General features: G+C 37.6%; 2 protein-coding genes across 3 annotated transcripts; one reads left to right on the top strand and one right to left on the bottom strand.

The window, feature by feature from the left end:
• The first annotated feature begins 821 nt into the window (after positions 1 to 821).
• On the top strand, positions 822 to 8,178 carry sephs1 (selenophosphate synthetase 1). 2 transcript variants are annotated; one of them, XM_005802023.2, is made up of 10 exons: positions 822 to 894; positions 3,151 to 3,273; positions 3,372 to 3,468; positions 3,867 to 3,970; positions 4,348 to 4,455; positions 4,806 to 4,960; positions 5,059 to 5,149; positions 5,247 to 5,346; positions 5,751 to 5,963; positions 6,913 to 8,178. In XM_005802023.2, the coding sequence occupies exons 2-10, from the start codon at positions 3,178 to 3,180 to the stop codon at positions 7,125 to 7,127; spliced, it is 1,179 nt and encodes a 392-aa protein (XP_005802080.1). In that variant the 5' UTR covers positions 822 to 894; positions 3,151 to 3,177; the 3' UTR covers positions 7,128 to 8,178. The 2 variants fall into 2 exon arrangements, with proteins under 2 accessions (XP_005802080.1, XP_023204667.1); XM_023348899.1 differs by lacking the exon at positions 822 to 894 and adding an exon at positions 1,117 to 1,874.
• A 1,191-nt stretch (positions 8,179 to 9,369) lies between these two features.
• On the bottom strand, positions 9,370 to 18,704 carry LOC102218697 (carnitine O-palmitoyltransferase 1, liver isoform). Its single transcript, XM_005802024.3, has 19 exons — positions 17,785 to 18,704; positions 16,151 to 16,303; positions 15,846 to 15,985; positions 15,510 to 15,681; positions 15,044 to 15,145; positions 14,523 to 14,660; positions 14,353 to 14,430; positions 14,051 to 14,158; positions 13,342 to 13,426; positions 12,174 to 12,369; positions 11,899 to 12,084; positions 11,685 to 11,790; positions 11,490 to 11,606; positions 11,250 to 11,414; positions 11,023 to 11,157; positions 10,237 to 10,389; positions 10,038 to 10,151; positions 9,874 to 9,966; positions 9,370 to 9,771 (listed from the first exon to the last, which is right to left on the bottom strand). The coding sequence occupies exons 2-19, from the start codon at positions 16,289 to 16,291 to the stop codon at positions 9,637 to 9,639; spliced, it is 2,364 nt and encodes a 787-aa protein (XP_005802081.1). The 5' UTR covers positions 16,292 to 16,303; positions 17,785 to 18,704; the 3' UTR covers positions 9,370 to 9,636.
• Positions 18,705 to 18,740: the final 36 nt, after the last annotated feature.

Raw genomic sequence — 18,740 nt, 5'->3', positions numbered from 1 at the left:
TAATCAGCCAAAGGTCAGACTTAACTGGAACTAAGATTTCTGCTGTAAGACTTGACAGTTGATGTTCACGGCCACTCACCATCCAATCTGACTGACCTTGAGCTAATTTGCAAAGAATTGGCAGATATTACAGTCTCTAGATGTACAAAACCTGGTGGTGACACACTGCAAAAGACTTGCTAATGTAATTTTATTGAAAAGCTAGTTCTACAAAGCATTAACTATGGGGAAGCTGAATATACTTTTCAGATTTTATTTTTGCTAAATTACGTGAAAACTTTATACATTTTCCTCATTTTGACAGTTATACTTGCTATTGTTATTTTTAATAAAATCAACATAAATATATTGAAGTGTGTTGAAATTTAATGGTTATTAATACTATTAAAAGGCACAGTTTGTTAAAATTTAATCAAACCTATTCTTCATATATTCGGAAAGAAATATGACATTTGTTGTCTATCAACCTTTCTTTTGTTATTCAAATTCACGTTTATAAGGAAAATGTTTTGTTGGATGTAAAAGGAGGGAAAACACAAATTAAAGGTACACTCCATTGTAACAATTTTGTTGGCAGACTTTTGGAATCATTAAAGGGGATGTTGAAGAAGCCACCGTGCAAACAGAGGACCCTTTGTTATCTGGTTAGTTTCCACGTTAAATTAGGCGCATGTTTTTACATAATAGCACCAGTACAAATTGCTTATAAATAATCATATTTACTTTGCATTTACTTTTAAATTATAATAATTATTTTGTCCTCCATACAATAGTTAAAAGACAATAATTTATGATTTCTAGTCAGGCTTTCTAAGAGGTCGCCTAAATGTAGCCCTGGTGCGTTCTGTTGCAGTCCCCGCTCTTGTGTCGGGATCCACCGCTAACCCGAAGCTGGTAAGGATAAACTGCTCAGACCAATTAAAGGGGAAATGTTGCAAGAATCTAATCCAGTTTAGCTCCTAAACTTGCTCATAAGCTCAGTCTGTACACTCGTATTGTACAGTCTCATTACGGTGTTTGCATTAGCAGCACGTTTAGCGATTTAGTGCTAATACTAACTCTGATGTTGCACACATCGCATGGCGAGGGAGAGGAAAGGGTTAATTTTTTCCGCCGCCGACATTTTTGTTAGGCGCCCTGCCGCAACTTTTTAACTTGCAAGTGCAAGCAGCCGGGGTTATGAGTCTACACTGTAAATCAGGGTTACGTAGAAATGTGCACAACGTTTGCGCTCAGTGGCAGTACGGCTAGCATCTCTGGTCTCCAGGGGCTCTTTGTTGCATATTGCAGCTTCAGCTCATTGCCGCATGCATGGATCGGCTAGCCGCAGCTAGCAGAAAATCTAAGCTGCATTTTCAGCTAAAGAAACGTTGGGAGTGGAGTTGCCTCTGCAGATTGATTTTTCTCAAAGTCTGGTTTCCTAAATAGGCTGCAGTGTGTCTTACATTACAGTAAACAGACGTTTTACACGGGATATTACTGATATTGTCAGCCAGTTCCTCAGGTTGAATGAAAGTGGAATCATTTTATGCATTGTGGTCCCCTTCAGCAACTCCTTTTAGCACAATATGCTGTGAATATGCTAGATGGCACAGTTATAATCATCACATATACACGTTTATTATTTTCAGTTCTTTTGCTCGGATGCGAACTATATATTCAGTTCCCATTGATGTGGTGATGTTTGGCTTTAATACTTGCTTACAATCTTAAAATTAAAAAAAGTTTTATAGATTGACTCCATCTGACAAAACAGCTATAAAATGCAGGTTAATGTATTAATGAGAGTCTTCAAAGTGCCCATTAGAGACTTTCATTGTTAAATTAGAGCAGGTGAATGGAGAGCAGGTAGTGGAAACCACATGAATCACGAGGTGAGAAGATAACATTCCTTTGTTGTTGTTTATGTAAATGGACACAAATTTGACCTTTTTAAACATATGAGTGCTGTTCTGAATGATTTACTTAATGGGTTGTTATTATTTTGAGTATGTATTGGAAAAATATCTGGAAAATTCCTTAACTTGTACAAAAGTATATAAATCATAGTGAAACATGCTCTCTCAATCTAGTCATACAGCATGTTTTTGTCTAAGTCAATGGCAGTTTTAATATTTTGTTTTGAAGAATGTGCCCATTACAAACAGTACGCTTATATGTTTTAATCGTTTTATTTTAAAGACAGATAGAAAGGTCAAATATGCACTCGCTGGCCACTTTATCAGGTACTTTACTACTAAGTGGTTGGACTCCTTTTGCATCCAGAACTGCCTTAATTTGTTACTGCATATATTCAAAAAGGTGTTAAATATTTGTCAGAGATTTTGGGTCAAAGTGACTTGGTAACATCAAGTCGTTGCTGCATATTTGTCTGCTGCATATCCATAATGTAAATCTCTGATTCCAACACTGCCAATGATAATCTATTGTACAAAATCATCATCATCAGCAGCTTTATTAAAGACACAAATGGGTCCATAGAAAGATAGTACTGGAGTACAGTGAAGTTACGACCATGTTCAAGAAGCCAGTTTTAAATGATTTGAGTTTTTTGACATTATGACAGATAGATGTAACTTTATTAGATGGTTACACTGGGATCATAAATGGATAGACATGGTGAGCAATAATACTGAGGAAGGTTTCTATGGGGCCACTTTATGCCTCAGTTTCCTGTTCTCAGCTGGCATGGGTGACATCTGGTTTGGTCTTCTATTGTTTCAAGGTTTGACACGTTATGCGTTAGAAGATAATATTCTGCGTGCCTTGGTTGTAATGAGTTGTGTGATCTACTGTTTCCTTTCTATCATCTCAGACCAGTCTGATCCCCTTTTTCCTTTTTCTGATGCTCAATTTGAACATCAGCAGGTTCTCACCACCACATTCAGAAGTGTAATGTGTTGAGTAGCTGGCATGTTGTTGACCTATTCTTGTATGTTAACAAGTGATTCCACATGTGTACCTAATAAAGTGGCCGGTGAGTGTATGTAAAAGTCTAGGATTAATTTACTTTTGGTCAACCTTGTGTTATTTGCAATATGTGCAAAATAAGTCTCTTTTGTAATGCAACCTCTTTGATTCCCTTCTAGTTTTTCTTGTGACATACAGGTGTTTTACATCATTCCCTCTTTTTCTTGGTCTGTTTTTCAGTGGTGAGGATCCGGAGCGCCATCAGAAATGTCTGTGAGGGAGTCTTTTAACCCCGAAAGCTATGAGCTGGACAAGAACTTCAGGCTCACGCGCTTCGCTGAGCTGAAGGGGACAGGCTGCAAGGTTGGTTTTCCAATCAAAATCTGATGTTTTCTGATTAAAAATATTTACTTGTGGTATCTGGAAAAAAAATGTTGCCGCTGTTTTTCCACTGATTTTAGGTCCCTCAAGAGGTTTTACAGAAGTTGCTTGAGGCCTTACAGGAGAACCACTATCAAGAGGATGAACAGTTCTTGGGGGCAGTCATGCCCCGATTAGGTAATAATTACCTTATTTTACTGCCGTGGTAGCAGACATGCTAAAGTAAAAGCTTGGACTTGCCAGCTGGAATGAATGAGTGTTCAAACTGAGGCTTTGTCATGTGTCTGACTTAAGTTATTAACTTACACTCATGTTCGACACTCCTACAGTTACGCTGATAGCTTCAGCTTGTTCTTTGGGTAACTTCTATTATACAAAAAATGCTCAATCAGCTGAGAGTGATTTATCAGCTGACCCTTATTTAAAGCTAAACTGACTGCATTAAACCTAATTTTATAAGTGAAATGAATTTGCTAGTACTGCTGAGAAAAGTAGGTTTTATTTTGTAATTACATGTCATTGTTAAAGACTATTTGCACTTTTACTCTTTGCTAAAATTTCTGTTTGTTTTAAAGGAATAGGCATGGACACATGTGTGATCCCTCTCAGACATGGTGGACTTTCCCTTGTTCAGACAACAGATTACATCTATCCTATTGTTGACGACCCCTACATGATGGTAGAGATTTCTCCTTTTTACTTGAATTTTTCTTTTGTCTGCAGTTCTTAATACTGGATTTCTATCTACACTTAAAAACATTCTTATTTCCAGACTTTCTCCCCTATTTTATTGCTTTAAGGTTGTATTGGTTCGCCCATGCATAAATCTGTTCTGATTATTGATGAAGAAATATGTGCCATAAATTCATTCGGAGCATTTGTATTTATGAATTGCGATATGAACAACGTATGATATGAACAATCAGTGAATGTGAAACATTACAAAATGTAAAACAAAAAGGGGGGTGAAAGGGGTCAAGAGGTGTGAATCCTTTTGTGCACTTCTGTCTCTGCTGCACAAACAGCTTCTGTGGTTAATTTGTTTCTGCTTTGTAGGGAAGAATTGCTTGTGCCAATGTTCTAAGTGACCTGTATGCCATGGGAGTGACAGAGTGTGACAACATGTTGATGCTTCTGGGAGTCAGCAACAAGATGTCAGAAAAAGTAAGATAAGTTTTTATTTGGTGAGACAGTATAGCTACTCAAGAAACAAACAAACAAAAAAGCAATTAGTCGTTTTTGTAAATCGGTTCAAGCGCTTTGCTCTTCTGAGAAGTTCTGGCTATGTGATGGTGGCAACACCTGCTGAAGTCCAAGAGGTTGCATTTATTTTTACATCAGACATTAAATATTTAATAATATCCTGACTCCATGAATCAGGGAAGTTGCAAAAAATCGTATAGCATACAATTTCAGTGCTATTGCTCTGATTCTTTTAGGGGATTTGAGGGAGATTTGAAGCATCCATTCTTCATGTGTTTCTTTTACACTTGCTCAAATGTGTGTGTTTGCAGGAAAGAGACAAAGTCATGCCACTGATCATTCAGGGATTCAAGGATGCTTCCGAGGAGGCCGGCACGTCTGTCACAGGGGGACAAACGGTGGTTAACCCCTGGGTGGTAATGGGAGGAGTTGCTACAACAGTGTGTCAGCCCAATGAGTTCATCATGTAGGAATAACTTCCTGTTACATATTCATTCCCTTTGACTTTTCAATCTTTGTTAGAAGAACAAACACCATGACAACGTCATGTTTGATGTCTTTTAGGCCTGATAACGCAGTGCCTGGGGATGTGTTGGTGTTGACCAAACCGTTAGGGACCCAAGTAGGTGTTGCAGTGCACCAGTGGCTAGACATTGTAAGTCTTTCTAATTGTATTTTTTTTATCTTTTTGTCTTGGGATACCTTCTGCTATTTCATGACGGACTTTCCTATTTGCTTTCTTCAACATTTAGCCTGAGAAGTGGAACAAAATCAAGCTGGTGGTAACCCAGGAAGACGTAGAGTTGGCCTACCACGAAGCTATGTTGAACATGGCCCGGCTCAACCGTACAGGTAGACCCATCATTCATGCATGATACATTTGAAATGTTGTGTGAGCAGATTGCTGCTCACTGATTGGCCAAGGGGAGAGGAAAAATGGGAAGGTTTTACTGAGGGAGTGCAAGGAAAGGTTAATAAAACTCTAGAGCGACTATAATGATATTTAGAACCACAATGGAATGAGCAGATAAAATTAAAGTATAATTTTGCATTTTAAGTTTCTGAGTTACACACCGGCAGCACACTGCAATTAATATCTGCCTCTAAAGTGGCACACTTTAGATCTTCAGCTGTCAGCTTTTCAATGGAAACACAACAGGTTCGGTGTGGAGTAGAGTGAGGATGAGCCAAGCAGAATCAGGGGAAAAGGGACATATGATTATTCATCTGAACTTCCTCTCTGTCGTCCTTCGTAGCTGCTAGCCTCATGCACACCTTCAACGCACACGCAGCCACCGACATCACAGGGTTCGGCATCCTCGGCCACGCACAGACGCTAGCACGACAGCAGCGGAGCGAGGTTTCCTTCGTCATCCACAATCTCCCAGTGCTCGCCAAGATGGCCGCCGTGTCCAAAGCCTGCGGGAACATGTTTGGACTCATGCATGGCACCTGCCCTGAAACATCAGGTCTGTGTTGATGTGGTTCTGATATCAACAACCATAGCTCTATAAAATCCTGCCAATAATGTTTGTTTATATGGAGTTGGATGGAGTAAGCAAAGTTTGGATAAGAAAGTCCTGAGTTTTGATCAAACAGGATGGAGTCTATAGTAAACAAACATGATAAAATAATCTTTCTGCACTCTAAGATACTAGGATAATAAAAACTGTTTTATTTGTATATCTATAAGCAAATCAGACAGGCCTCCATCAACACGATACTTTCAGCAAATCGCTTTTAACTTGTCATCGTCAGGTTTCCTTTGATGTCTTATTTAAAAATGAAAAGCACAAATGGGAAAAAGCTTCATTGTATTCCGTTTTCTAAAATGTTAAAACTTTAAATTCTTGAAATTTAAACAGCCAAATTTGTCTCTTGTAAGAAAGGGGAATTGTAGCCTTTCAGCCTGCTGGCCACCTGTGGATGGCAACAGGTGTGGGAGGGACAGCTCTGTCTTACCTTATACTCCACAGAACAGAAAAACAATGTGGCATCATTAAAAGAACTTCATATTGCAGTTTTTTAAAAGTTTATATCGGTCCTTTTTAGAAGTTTTAAAAATCTTAATTTACGTGATGACAGTTAATGAACCATGTCTGGTGGAGTTTAAAGCTGATTTTGCATTTACTGTAGTTGTCATAGTTTTAAAAACTTCAGCGGACGTTGATGTGCTACTTTCTGCAGCCTTCTTTTTGCTCTCACTATAACCTAACATTATTGCAGTTCTTACGTGTTGGGATACACGTCGCTACATTTTTTTTTTTCTGTTTTTTAACACTTTTCCAATGATAAGTGTTTGCCAGAATATGTCACAAACAACAGAGTACATCTCTCAGAGTTGTACTGAGAGATGCCCACCAGTTCCATCACGTGCACAAAAAAAACTGACCGATTCCTTGTTCTTTCCATTCAAAGGAGGCCTGCTCATCTGTTTGCCCCGGGAGCAGGCTGCCCGCTTCTGCGCCGAGATCAAATCTCCAAAATACGGAGAGGGTCACCAAGCTTGGATCATCGGGATTGTAGAGAAAGGAAACCGTACCGCCCGCATCATCGACAAGCCACGAATCATCGAGGTGGCACCGCAAGCAGCCACGCAAAATGTCAACCCAACACCCGGCGCAACCTCTTAATCCTCGACTTGTTGCCTCATAGACCTGAACCCCCAAAACCTCTGTTGAGAGTTTTTTTTAGACCTATAAACTACAAAACCATCGTAGAGTGTTGACAAATTTACACAAGATAGTAAAATAAAAAACACAACAAAGACTGGGTTGGCGTGCATCAACGTGGAAACAGCCCCACACAATGGCCTCTCAAGGGTATGGCGCCACCCAGTGGACTCGAGCTGCAGCTTCCCCTTGAAAAGAAATTGGCAAGAACTAGGACATACTCATAATCCATTTGCTCTGTTTGGCTGTATTGTTTAATGTGCTTGATTGGCTGGCAGCTTCTGACGGGAGAGTGGTAATGAAGACAATAATCTTTTGATTCATTTTGAATCTTTGAAAGTCTGGAGTCTGTTGCCTCTTTTGTCTCTTAAAACTGCTCTCATCAAACAAGCACACTGTGTTTTGGTGTTTTTGTTTTGCTTTGTACAGTTTAAAAGCCTAGTTTTAGTTCATTGCTGTTCCTGATGCCTCAAAACACACAACCTGATCAGAATGACTTTTCTTTTTTTATTATTATTACTTTTGTATCGTCCCCACATATGCTAATAAATACTCAAATAGAAGATGGTTGATTTCTGCTACTTGGGAGCTGCACTCAGGCGTTTGAAACAAATCAAGCTGTTTTAGTTTTAGCTGCACCATTGTGCTTTCTTCATATGTTAAAGATTATTTTTTTAAGACATTAAGAAGAAATTCTTCATTCCAAATGTAGCATCATAATTACAGGAATATGATGTACCTAGTTTTCCACTGTAAATTTAAAAACGATCTTTCAAAAGCTGAGTGTCTTATGTCATCCACCTAGTGAACTCGAACGGTTTATTTTTGGCATCTGCATGGTACATTGGTGATGCCAGGTGATGTGATAAAAGCAAACTGACAATGAAGCCTTCCGCCGGTTGAAATTTTTCTTTCTCCTATAGATGAAAATAATCTGGATGACATCGAAAAATGTTAGAAACAAGATGTAATCTCTACCCCACCCCTTACAATAAATGTTTTATAAAACTTTGCTCTTCTGTGTTTTTTAAATTTCATGTTAAAAGAAAGTAGGATTTGCTGTTTTTAAAGGGGTGTATTATGGCTGTCAGTTGGGAAGAGACAGGGAACAAACTGTCAATATGTCACTTCTAATTTAATTAGCTTAGATCAACTTTGTTGTCCCTAAAGGGCAATTTGCTTTGCAGACAGTAAAAGCTAATACAGATAAATGCATAAAAAATGTCAATAGGACACCACAACATTCATATAGCACACAGTACAAATACATACCACCACAGTTTGTTTGGTCTTAGCCCAAATTATTAATGAGGCTGACTTTAACTGGGATAAGTGAACATTTTAGTTTAGTTTTTTTGGGGTTTTTTTTACAATTACTCATTACCTTAACATGCAGGTAAAGGTGCACCTCAATAACTTAGAATATTACTAAAATGTTGATGTCTTTCAAAAACTTAAATACCTGTAGATTCATTAAACAGGCTGATGTAACTCAAGCATTTATTCCTGTTAATTTTGATGATTCTGACTTGTAGCCAATGAAAACCAAATTCTGTAATTTCAAAATGTGTTTAAATATGACCAATAAATGTCGTTTTGATAGAGAAATGTATGCAAACTGAAAAGTAGTAAAGCTGAAGCATTAACACTCAACACTTGGTTGAGTCTCCTTTTGCAAACCTGATTGATAATGAATATTGTTTTTTTATAGGTTAGCTCAGTCTCTTGTACAATGTCAGTGGTTATAGAAAACCAAAGATACTCCATGATTCCTTTATATTTTCTTGCCTATAGATTTTCTTCAATCAAATCCAGTTTGAGTTTTCTCAAACTTGAGTGTTCACAAATTGTTCTTACTTGCTGATGTGAAAATGGGATGCCAGAATTTTTTTAAAGCGTATTGTTCAAACCCAGAATACAGCAGGCAAAAATAAAACAACTTTTGTCTTATCCCTTATTTTTTATGTTTAAATCTAAATTAATTTTCCATGGTTCCTAAAATTAAGCTACAAAGACAGATACCTACCGAACACTTTCTTTATTGAATAACAGTCTTGCTTATTTTAATAGCAAATTCTCAAAAAAGTGTAATTTCTCAGTATTTTACCCACTGCAGGTTTAGCCAGAAAAAAACAAACAACCTATTTAGTATTATAACAACCAATAACGCCCAACAAACACACTTGTGTCTTTGTTTTTATTTATTTACTTTATTTAAATTTTTTTTACATCAGATTGCGGTCAGCATACACTGAGAAGGAGAAAGAAAGATACCATAAAATTCCCATCATTAAATTAGAATGTACAGCAACTCAAGCATGTAAACCAGAAATAAATTAGAGGAGTGATAACCGTTGTCTTTGAGTGGAATGCCCATCTCCTGTGGTGTGGCTCACCAGAAAAGCAGAAATAAAAGTGCAAGTCTTTTAGCTGATGGAAGCACACCAACAAAACTTCTCCCCACAGAGTCCTACATGTTCTTTTTATCATTTTCCAAATGCACATCCTTTCCATTCTCCACCACGTTCTTGTCATTGTCTTGCTTGAAAAGAGTCTGGATATCAATCATGGCTTTCTGAATGTGCTGACTAAACCGAGTGGAGTTCTGCAGTTTTAAACAGAGTGGAAGAAAACAGAGAAAAGACTATTGGACTTGGAGAAACACAATGAGGACTCTACAGGTGGATGGAAAACATCAAGTACTTACTGTGTTATGCCTGGAGAATTTGCTGGAGATGTGGAATGTAATGAGATTTTCCCCAACAATGATATAAGAAACACCATACCCATCATCCGCCACCTGAGAGTGTAAAAGAGACATAATTATATAAGATACTTAACTGTTTTAAGATTTTGACCGAGAACACTCACAGGTCCAAATCCACCTCCTGCACCCACATGTTTTGGAAACTTGTTGATATCAACTAAATTAAGCTGCTGCTGAGGAGTCTGGCTGGTGGACAGCTTCCACGGCTCGGACAGCACCTGAAGGTTTTGGGATGGAAAGGAGACCTGATAAGTCATGTTGAAGTATCCAACAAAGTGAAAATGATTTGACTGTATCTCTAACCTTCTTAAGAAACGGTGATTCAACACCGAGGTATTTAGATACTATGTAAAGGCAGAAGAGATGCCGATCGATACCGGAACCAGTCATGGCCAGACGATACATGTTCTGATGCTTGTCTGCGGCTTTTCGGAACAGTGCAAGTCTCTGGGCATTCTGCTCACAGACATTAGCAGGTAATCAGGAAATTACTTCATCATTTTTGCTTATTCTGACATGTACACAAAAACATAGTGCATATCAAGAACTGGAAGTCCTTATGACTTTATCATATAATAAAGCCATAAAGTCACAAGTGTTAGGTTAATCCACTGACATGGCATCGAAGTTTATTCACATTGCCTCTAAGTCTTGGTGACTTTGACCCTACTGTTGCATCTGGATCCTCCATGACCCCTCACAGAGTAACATTTTAGACAAAGACAAACGTGTACACAGGATGATAAGAATAACTTAACGTTCTTTGTGTCCAAACTGTTTATTCTGTAAAAAATAAAAATAGACAGGTGCATCTCTGTATTTATAAAATCATTAATGCCACTAAAAAGGGAAAAATACAATTAATATTCATAAAATTAATATATTTAATAAAGTCATTAAAGGTAGTTAGATATGCACTTATACATTTATCTCTGTTCATTTAACTCTACATTTCAATGGTTTCACGTGAGCCGAATAACAGAAACAAATGTGGTGTTTTAGCATGTTACAGTTTATTAATATGGATTTAAATGGTTTGATCTGGTTAATCTGGTGGGTTTTCATTGGGTGTGTGTTTGTTTTCCTTACTGTTGCATCTGGATCCTCCATGGCCCGGACAAAAGCAACAGCCTCAGAGGTGCAGGAGCGCACCGTCTCAGTCCGCCCGTCTCTGAACATACGGGTCATTGATGACTCGTATGTCAGACAGAACACACCTTGATCCTACGGAAAAGAAACCAACAAATTAATTTGATGTTGTTTGATGAAACCGATATTCAAGAAAAAAAGATGTGAGTGACTGATGGCTGACCAACCCTGAACTGTGCGAGCTGCAGAGCCAGCTGAATGAAGGCATCAGGGCTCGTCCTGCACTTCTTGATCAGGCCTTTGCCAAACTCAGTGAACAGATGGGCATGGAAGTCCACATCATCAGCTAGGTGTCTGGCTAACAGGTATGAAGCGTGAATGACATCTTGGCACTGACGTAGGAGAAGACACAGCGAATAAATAGCAATTAATAATCAGTTACATTTAATTAGTGAAGTTTACTGTACCTGTGCTGGAATCTCCCACTTTAATCGAGTGGGAGAAGGAAGGCCCCTGTTTACATCCCCTTTACAATGTCCCTCCTCTGTGTAGCCAAGATGAAAGCAGTCTGTTGCAAGAACATACTACAAACATACAAATAATATCTGAGGAATTGCTAACTTTAATTTTCTCAGTTTTTAAGACTAAAATACTGTTTATACCTCCCACATATGTCCAACAATGGGTGCATCAGCCCAAGAGTGCTCAATATTGACTCCTATCTTTCCATTTGGATATGAAATTAAGTTGAAAGACTTGTCGAACCACCTGTAAGACATGACAAGAATGTTTGTTTTTTTTTCCAGAAAACATTATAAAAGTGACAATTTTAATTGAAGTTGAGAGCGGGTATCTTCCCCTGTCTTCTCTGCCTACCTGTCGTAACATTTGCCATGCATTAGGGATTTGGCATAAGTATCAAGTGAGGAAACCTTTCCTGGATCATAACCCTGTGGCTCTTCATCGAGTGTCAGGAAGAATGAGGCAGACTCAATGGCATCCAGGGATTCCTTGTTCGGTCCCTGGCTAAAATATTTAAGCCGAGTCCGTGCCCAAGGTACTCTGGAAAACAAAGAAAGAAAGAGTAAGTATCATATCTTTAGCAGGTGAGAAGGTTTTAGTATGCTGTGAAAATGTGTGTTTGAGCATGCCTGTCTCCGGCAGTGAGGGCAGCTAGTTTCAGTTCTCCTGGCTGGGGTTGTGACATATCATTGAGAATCTGTTGAAACTGGTTCTCCAGTTCGCTTGGTAAGAGGTGGCGCCCCCCCGTATACAACCACACTTGGAAGTAGCGTCCTCTGTGGAAGACAACGAGGTGCTTTCGGTCCGTCAGGTGCAGTACAAAATCTGCAGACAGAGTAAGAAGGATATAAGCTTGAATTATACTGAACTAGGAGCTGAAAAGGCTGTGGTATTAATGAGGAAATTTGTAGCTTAGTGCCAGTGTGAAAATTTTGTCAATTTTAAAGCTAATAAAGCTTTAAAATTGACAGTTTCTGCAGTTTCTAATATTCCAGTAAATAAACAAAACTGCATTTTTGGAAATAAAATAACTTTTGCTGATTTTAAACATTTTGACAATTGGAAGCATAGTCACATTAATTCTTAAATGGTTTATACTATGCAGCGCTATTTGTCTTCTTAATTGTGGTTGTAATGGATAATTGAGAATTACTTGTTTTTCAAAATAATATAAATATAAATTCATAATTTTGTGCATTGGTCAATATTTCCATAATTTCTGTTTGCTTGTTAGAACACAAAGTGGGTTGGATTAAAGTTCAGAAAGAAAACAGCAGTCAGGTGACCTATATGCATTACACTTTTGTTACATTTCTAAAGAATGTATCACTCATAAATACATAATATTGTAAAAAAATAAAAAATACATTACACTATGCTAATAGTGCAAGTGTTATGATGTTACTGACTCAAAAACTTTAGCGCATTATTAGTAAGTTAGTACACTACTGGCTTTAAATGACTAAAACTATCACACATAACTTTTTATGTGCCTTTGATTGCTTTACATAAATCATGCCATTTGCATGATTTATGCATTTATGCATTGTTCATAAGATGCATTGTTCATAACAATGCATCTTATGAACAAGATGCATTGTTCATCTTAACAATGCAGAGAACAATTGGAGAACTACAGTAAGACAACAGGATGAGGACAGCAGTAGAGAACTTGTTGGAGTTGAGTCTGTTGACAACATTGATAGAAATTAACCCAAAAGTGCAACAAGTGCAGCATGCTGGAAAGATTTACTTAAACCAGTACATGAGTGATTAAACCATACATATTATTCTTACCTGTTTCCATACCAGGGATACGAGTGGTGTTAAACATTCTCTCCATCTGAGTGGAACACATCGGAACGGTCCCTAAAGCCCTTAGCTGAGAAGAGAAGGGACTAGGATGTTATCATCATCCATCAATTCACAAGGTTCAAAATAGAGAAATCATACTCAAGGAGGATGTTCGGTCAGTTGTGTAATTAAAACATTTAAAACAAGGTTTTTATTAATGCCACTTACTTTTTCTTTGGTATAATTTGAAAATGACATTATATTTCAATTTTTCTAAAATAAAAACATGGAACAAGTGTACGCATATAGACCTCAAGCTAAATCGACGTGGAGTGTAAAAATTGTGCAAAAGATGTTTACTGTTCCCAGTCAGTTATGTGTAAAACTTTAAAAAAGTGAAAGTTGTGACTAAGGAAATCCAGGTAGATAATGAAGAACATGAAAGTGTTAGGACAGAAAACTTAATAGATGAATGCAAAAAATAAAAATCAAATTAACTTAAACAGAATTTCATGTTTATGGCCAAAATGGGCTAAAAGGAAATGGAATTTAAGTGCCAAACACCCAACCAAAGCTAAACAAAAGAAAACAAGATTTTATTGGGCTGTAGTTTGTTTGAATGACAGAACATTCTCCAGGCGCAGTGTTTCCACATTTTTTGAATTGTATGTTTTTAAAAAAATAGGCATGGCTTGTAAAACGGGCAGATTACCGGTTCAAGTTCACCACGCTCCAGCTTGCGCCTGTACTGCAGCATGGCATGAACTATGTTTCCTGCCCGGGCAGCCTGACGGTGTGTTGGGGTCATATACAAAAGGTCCTTCAAACAAAAACATGAAACCAACAGTTGGAGACATCAGAGGTCAGATCACAAAATAGATGCTTTATTACCTCAAACTTTATTAATGTCCAAGATGTTTAATCATGTTTTTTTTTTAAAGCGGGAATTTGTTGAAAACATTCATAGCTAATAGTCCCTTCTAAACAAGTAAACATAAATGTATTTCATCTTACCATGATGTAAAAGTTGCTGTTGACCATTATAGGACTTCTGCTCCTTAAGTAGATGTATTCCTCCCACCAGTCACTTACCTTTAGATGTTAGGGCATTATCAATACAAAATATTCATAAACAAATTCAGTGAACTTGGGATTTAATTTCAAAATATGTGAAGACCACTCACATAATTTGTTGCCCACCAGGATTTTAGCACCAGGTACCTTTGGAGCTGAGATGCCTCATTTGCTTTAAAGTTATGTGCCAACATTTCCATTTGTTTGTATTGTTTGTCGTCCAGCAGAGGGCGCACTGACTCAAGATACTGTGGGAAAGATGCACAGAATGAAGTCGCGAATGAAGCATTATAACGACACAAAAGTCCTGGAGGGGGTTTCAGGCTACATCTACTGGCAAGACAGATTTCCACCTCTCACTACTTAAACTGATGCAACACAAACAGGGCATGGGGATATTTTGTCTAAAATTTGCATTTGTGGTTTGAAGGGGACAATTAACAAATGTTTGAAAATCAGGATTATTTATTTTCTTAAGCATACAGTGAGAAACGATAGGGTTTAGGGTCCTGTGGGACTTCCAGATCCAGAGTGGTGAACAGGTGATCGTTACACAAAAGGATGTTGTAGTGGTGGACAAAGACATTTTTTATGGTAATCCACTTGTGTTATATGTGTGTCTTCTACAAACCTTCTCAATGGTGTCATTCACTCGAGGGACGGGCAGTCGGGGTAAGGCGGCCTGAAAGCTGTAGAGCAGGGGCCTTCGTGCAGAGAGCATCTTTAAAAGTCTCTGGGTGGTAAATGATAATTATGAATGAATGAAAACTAATTAATCCGATGCATATACTTCATTCCTATACTCCTCTGACAGGTTTCTTAGGTATAATTTTACCCCGAATTGGTCAAGGTGACACAAATAGTGAAATAAAGACTCAGATTGTGTAAGTGAAATTCACTGACGAAAATCCTGAACGCCAAAGGCTTATAAGGAGGTGTCCCCTAAAAAGCAACAGAGACTTTTATTGATGCAATGCTTCAATTGTTGACTGTGTGTCCTATGACTTTGTATTTTTTGTGTTTTTATGATGTAAACCAACTTCCTTGTTGCTGATGTGCTATACAAATAATCTTGACTTGACTTGAAGCAAACCCACCAGCCACACTTTTGTAGATGTCCTCATCTTTCCATGGGATTCAAAAATCCATCCGTGGTAGGAAAGAAGGATCTTTAGAGTGAATCGTATTAAGTGGATGAAGGTCAGCCATACTGCTGTGGCAAGCAGTATGGCGCTCAGAACTGCTCTGGCCTGCACTGACAAACAGTCTCTGCTCAGAAAAGACAAACCTGTCAGTATGGCAACAGCTACATAGGAAATGTAAAGATTGACAAGTTTGGAGCAACTGACACAATGATCTGTTAAACACACACAAACTGAATATTTTCTAAACAGCAATGAATGAGTTAAATATTTTATGTGTGTGTTACTGACTTGTAAGGCAGGCTTTCCTTGATGGTATCTATTATTCCTAAAAGGGGATCTGTGCCAGTGTACAAGGACATCATCATGGCAATCACAACTATCAACCAACTGGATGGACTGGCAGGGTAAACTTCAGTCAGTATTCCATTCTGTATAAAATGCAAATAATTTAATATATTTTCTATTTTTACCTATATTCAATAAAAAAGATGGCCATTAGTGATTTTAAACACTAAACTGAATTAGTTATTACAATATTTTTGACTGACTACAAATGTTTTAAACATAGACATATGCTGACATTGTGTTTCTACCTTCAACTGAATGGCTTTCTTCTTCCAGGCAGTGAGTGAAGACAGGTAGATGTTTTTGATGACCTCCTTACTCAGCTTCAAGTCCACACCATCGGGGCGCACAGTGAACTCGAAGCCCACTGCCTGATGGGCCTCAGCCATTTCCCTATATCACTAACATGGTAGTTTAAGCATAGCATTAGCATTGTAATACAAGCAAATATTTTACAGTTATATAGGCCCCATATAAGAAATAATGAAGAACCTTATCTCATTTGATTGAAATGTCATATTATCTTTCTAAGGTTAAATGTTACACTATACAATGTTTTCATTCGCCTTAGCAACTGTTGCAGCTAATTTGAAAAGAAATCGTTGTCATGGAGACCAAGCTAAAGACAACATTCTGCGCTGCAGTTCTTCAACAGTGAGCTTTGGGGATGTAAACAATTTTATACATTTTTCTTTGCAATTAACAAATGGCTAATTATTATTGATAATTATAATAATTAATAGGTTTCTAATTAATTAACTTATTAATAATCATTGATATTAGCATTACTAAGTGTGATTAATCTGTCTGATTTTGGTATACTAATTTTTACGGTGGGATTTTTTTTCATGATTAATACATGAAATGAACATAAAGAATATCTTTACCTTTTAAGTAAAAGGTAAAGATATTTACCTTTTACACCTGAAGCGGCGTTCTTTCTTCAACGCCACTTCAGCTTTAGACGCCTAACCTATCCCCTTCTGGGAAAAGCTTTGGCACTCATATTACAGTAACTAAATTAAAATTATAGTAGATTTTTTATGTCTTCTGTTTTGGTTTAAGGTGGACTTTTTCCTGTTTTTCCTGTTCACGTTTTACCTTTAAAGGTCAAGGTAAAACGTATCTAAACTCCACCACCTTTTACTTGTGGTGCTAGTAATTGTGCAGGGTATTGAATATAAAGGGTATATTTTTTACCACCTTTTTGAGCTTCTTCAAATTCACATTTTCCACTTACGCAACAAGTTATGGTTGTTTTACTGTTCTGTTTTGTGCAAATAAAACATAGAAAAAAACTGGGTTGGCACTCGTGCCTAAAGTTTGAAAAGTGGGAGGAGGTGCAGTGCAGATGTCTGCATTAATATAGCAAATAAATACACAGTAAAGTTAAAACAACTGACTTCTGAATGTCAGGTGCTTCAGAAATCTTAAACAGAAATATTTGGACTTCCAACATCCCTGCATATTGTGTTTTAGTGGCAGGTCTGCTGTGGCTTTTTCCATGTCACATGACCAAACTATCCCCAACTGGGACAAAGTTCAATGGCCAGATATAGTGGTACAACAGCAGAGCATGTGCAGAACGACTCAGATAGGAATGGAAATATAAACACGGAGTAGAACCAACAAGGAACCGCAAAAATGTCCAGATTCCCTGCTAATTTTAAGTTCATCTCATTGAAGTAAGTTGCACAAGTCATTAGGTTAATACAAACTGTAAAAATATTTGTATTTTACTTTGTCATTTCAATTTTCCACCAGTTTGTAATAGATTTTTCATTTAGAAAACATGTCAGCACTTTGTCATTTTCATAAAACTTGAAATTTGTGTCCCAGTCGTCAGAATAAAAGAATCATAAAGAACAGGAGCATACTTTACCTTTCTGAGACCAGCAGATGGTTACACACACCGGTGAAAGGAAAGCCAGAAATCAGTGACTTTGGTCTGCAGCACAGAGCCAGTGGGTTTCTTCTGTACTGAAGCTTGTGCGCTCTCTGTCCTTGAGGTGGCTTTACTCAGGTAGTGAACATAGTCACTGCTTCCTGTGCTTCTCCCTGTCCTCTCTCACCCACAACATGCCTCTCTTTGTAACCAGACACCAAACATAGACAGCGCCTGACCTGGTGTTCGCTGAGCTCCCTGCTATGTAACTGAATGTGATCCTTGTGACATTTCACCTAATTTACCAATAAAAGATTATTTGACGCAGCAAAGTTATTAATTTGGATATTACAGACATTGTCAAGCATGTGTCAAGCATTAAATTTACAAGAATTTTGGTACCAACCCATTTAAGGAAATCAAAACAAAATGTCTATAAATAAGGTTATGCGTAACGAAGTGGAATGAACATGCTTAGTGAAATGTATTACTTAGCAGAGGAACGTTTTTGATAATGACATCTTTGAAATCTCTAATGAAGTGTGATTTTTACCCATTTTTCAGGACAAACTGTTTTCAAATCTTGAAGATTCTGGGTATAATTTCTATTTTCTCCACTTTTCACTTATTTCTGTATGTTTTCATTTAAATTCTAGTGAGCTGATTGATTGGATAACTCCGCTTATTAATTTTCTGTCTCCCATAATGGAGGTCCTTCATAAAATCTTGGCCAATGTGATAAGAGATCACATTGGCCGTGATACCACATTGTGCTGATTTCAGAGGCTTTAAAAATATTTAACAGGGCTTTTACAACTTTACTAAATGGGGGAAAAAAACGTGATTTAAATTAGTTTTAGCCCACTATCTTGGTACAGATCATTTTTACCATTCCAAATACAAATATGAGCTGAAACACTAGGAAACATAAGAAACAGATATTAGTAGATTGT

Source organism: Xiphophorus maculatus, chromosome 2, assembly GCF_002775205.1.
Source record: "Xiphophorus maculatus strain JP 163 A chromosome 2, X_maculatus-5.0-male, whole genome shotgun sequence".
Lineage (NCBI taxonomy): Eukaryota > Metazoa > Chordata > Actinopteri > Cyprinodontiformes > Poeciliidae > Xiphophorus > Xiphophorus maculatus.
The sequence above is the reverse complement of the archived record's forward strand: the minus strand, read 5'-3'. Positions and strand labels throughout refer to the sequence as shown.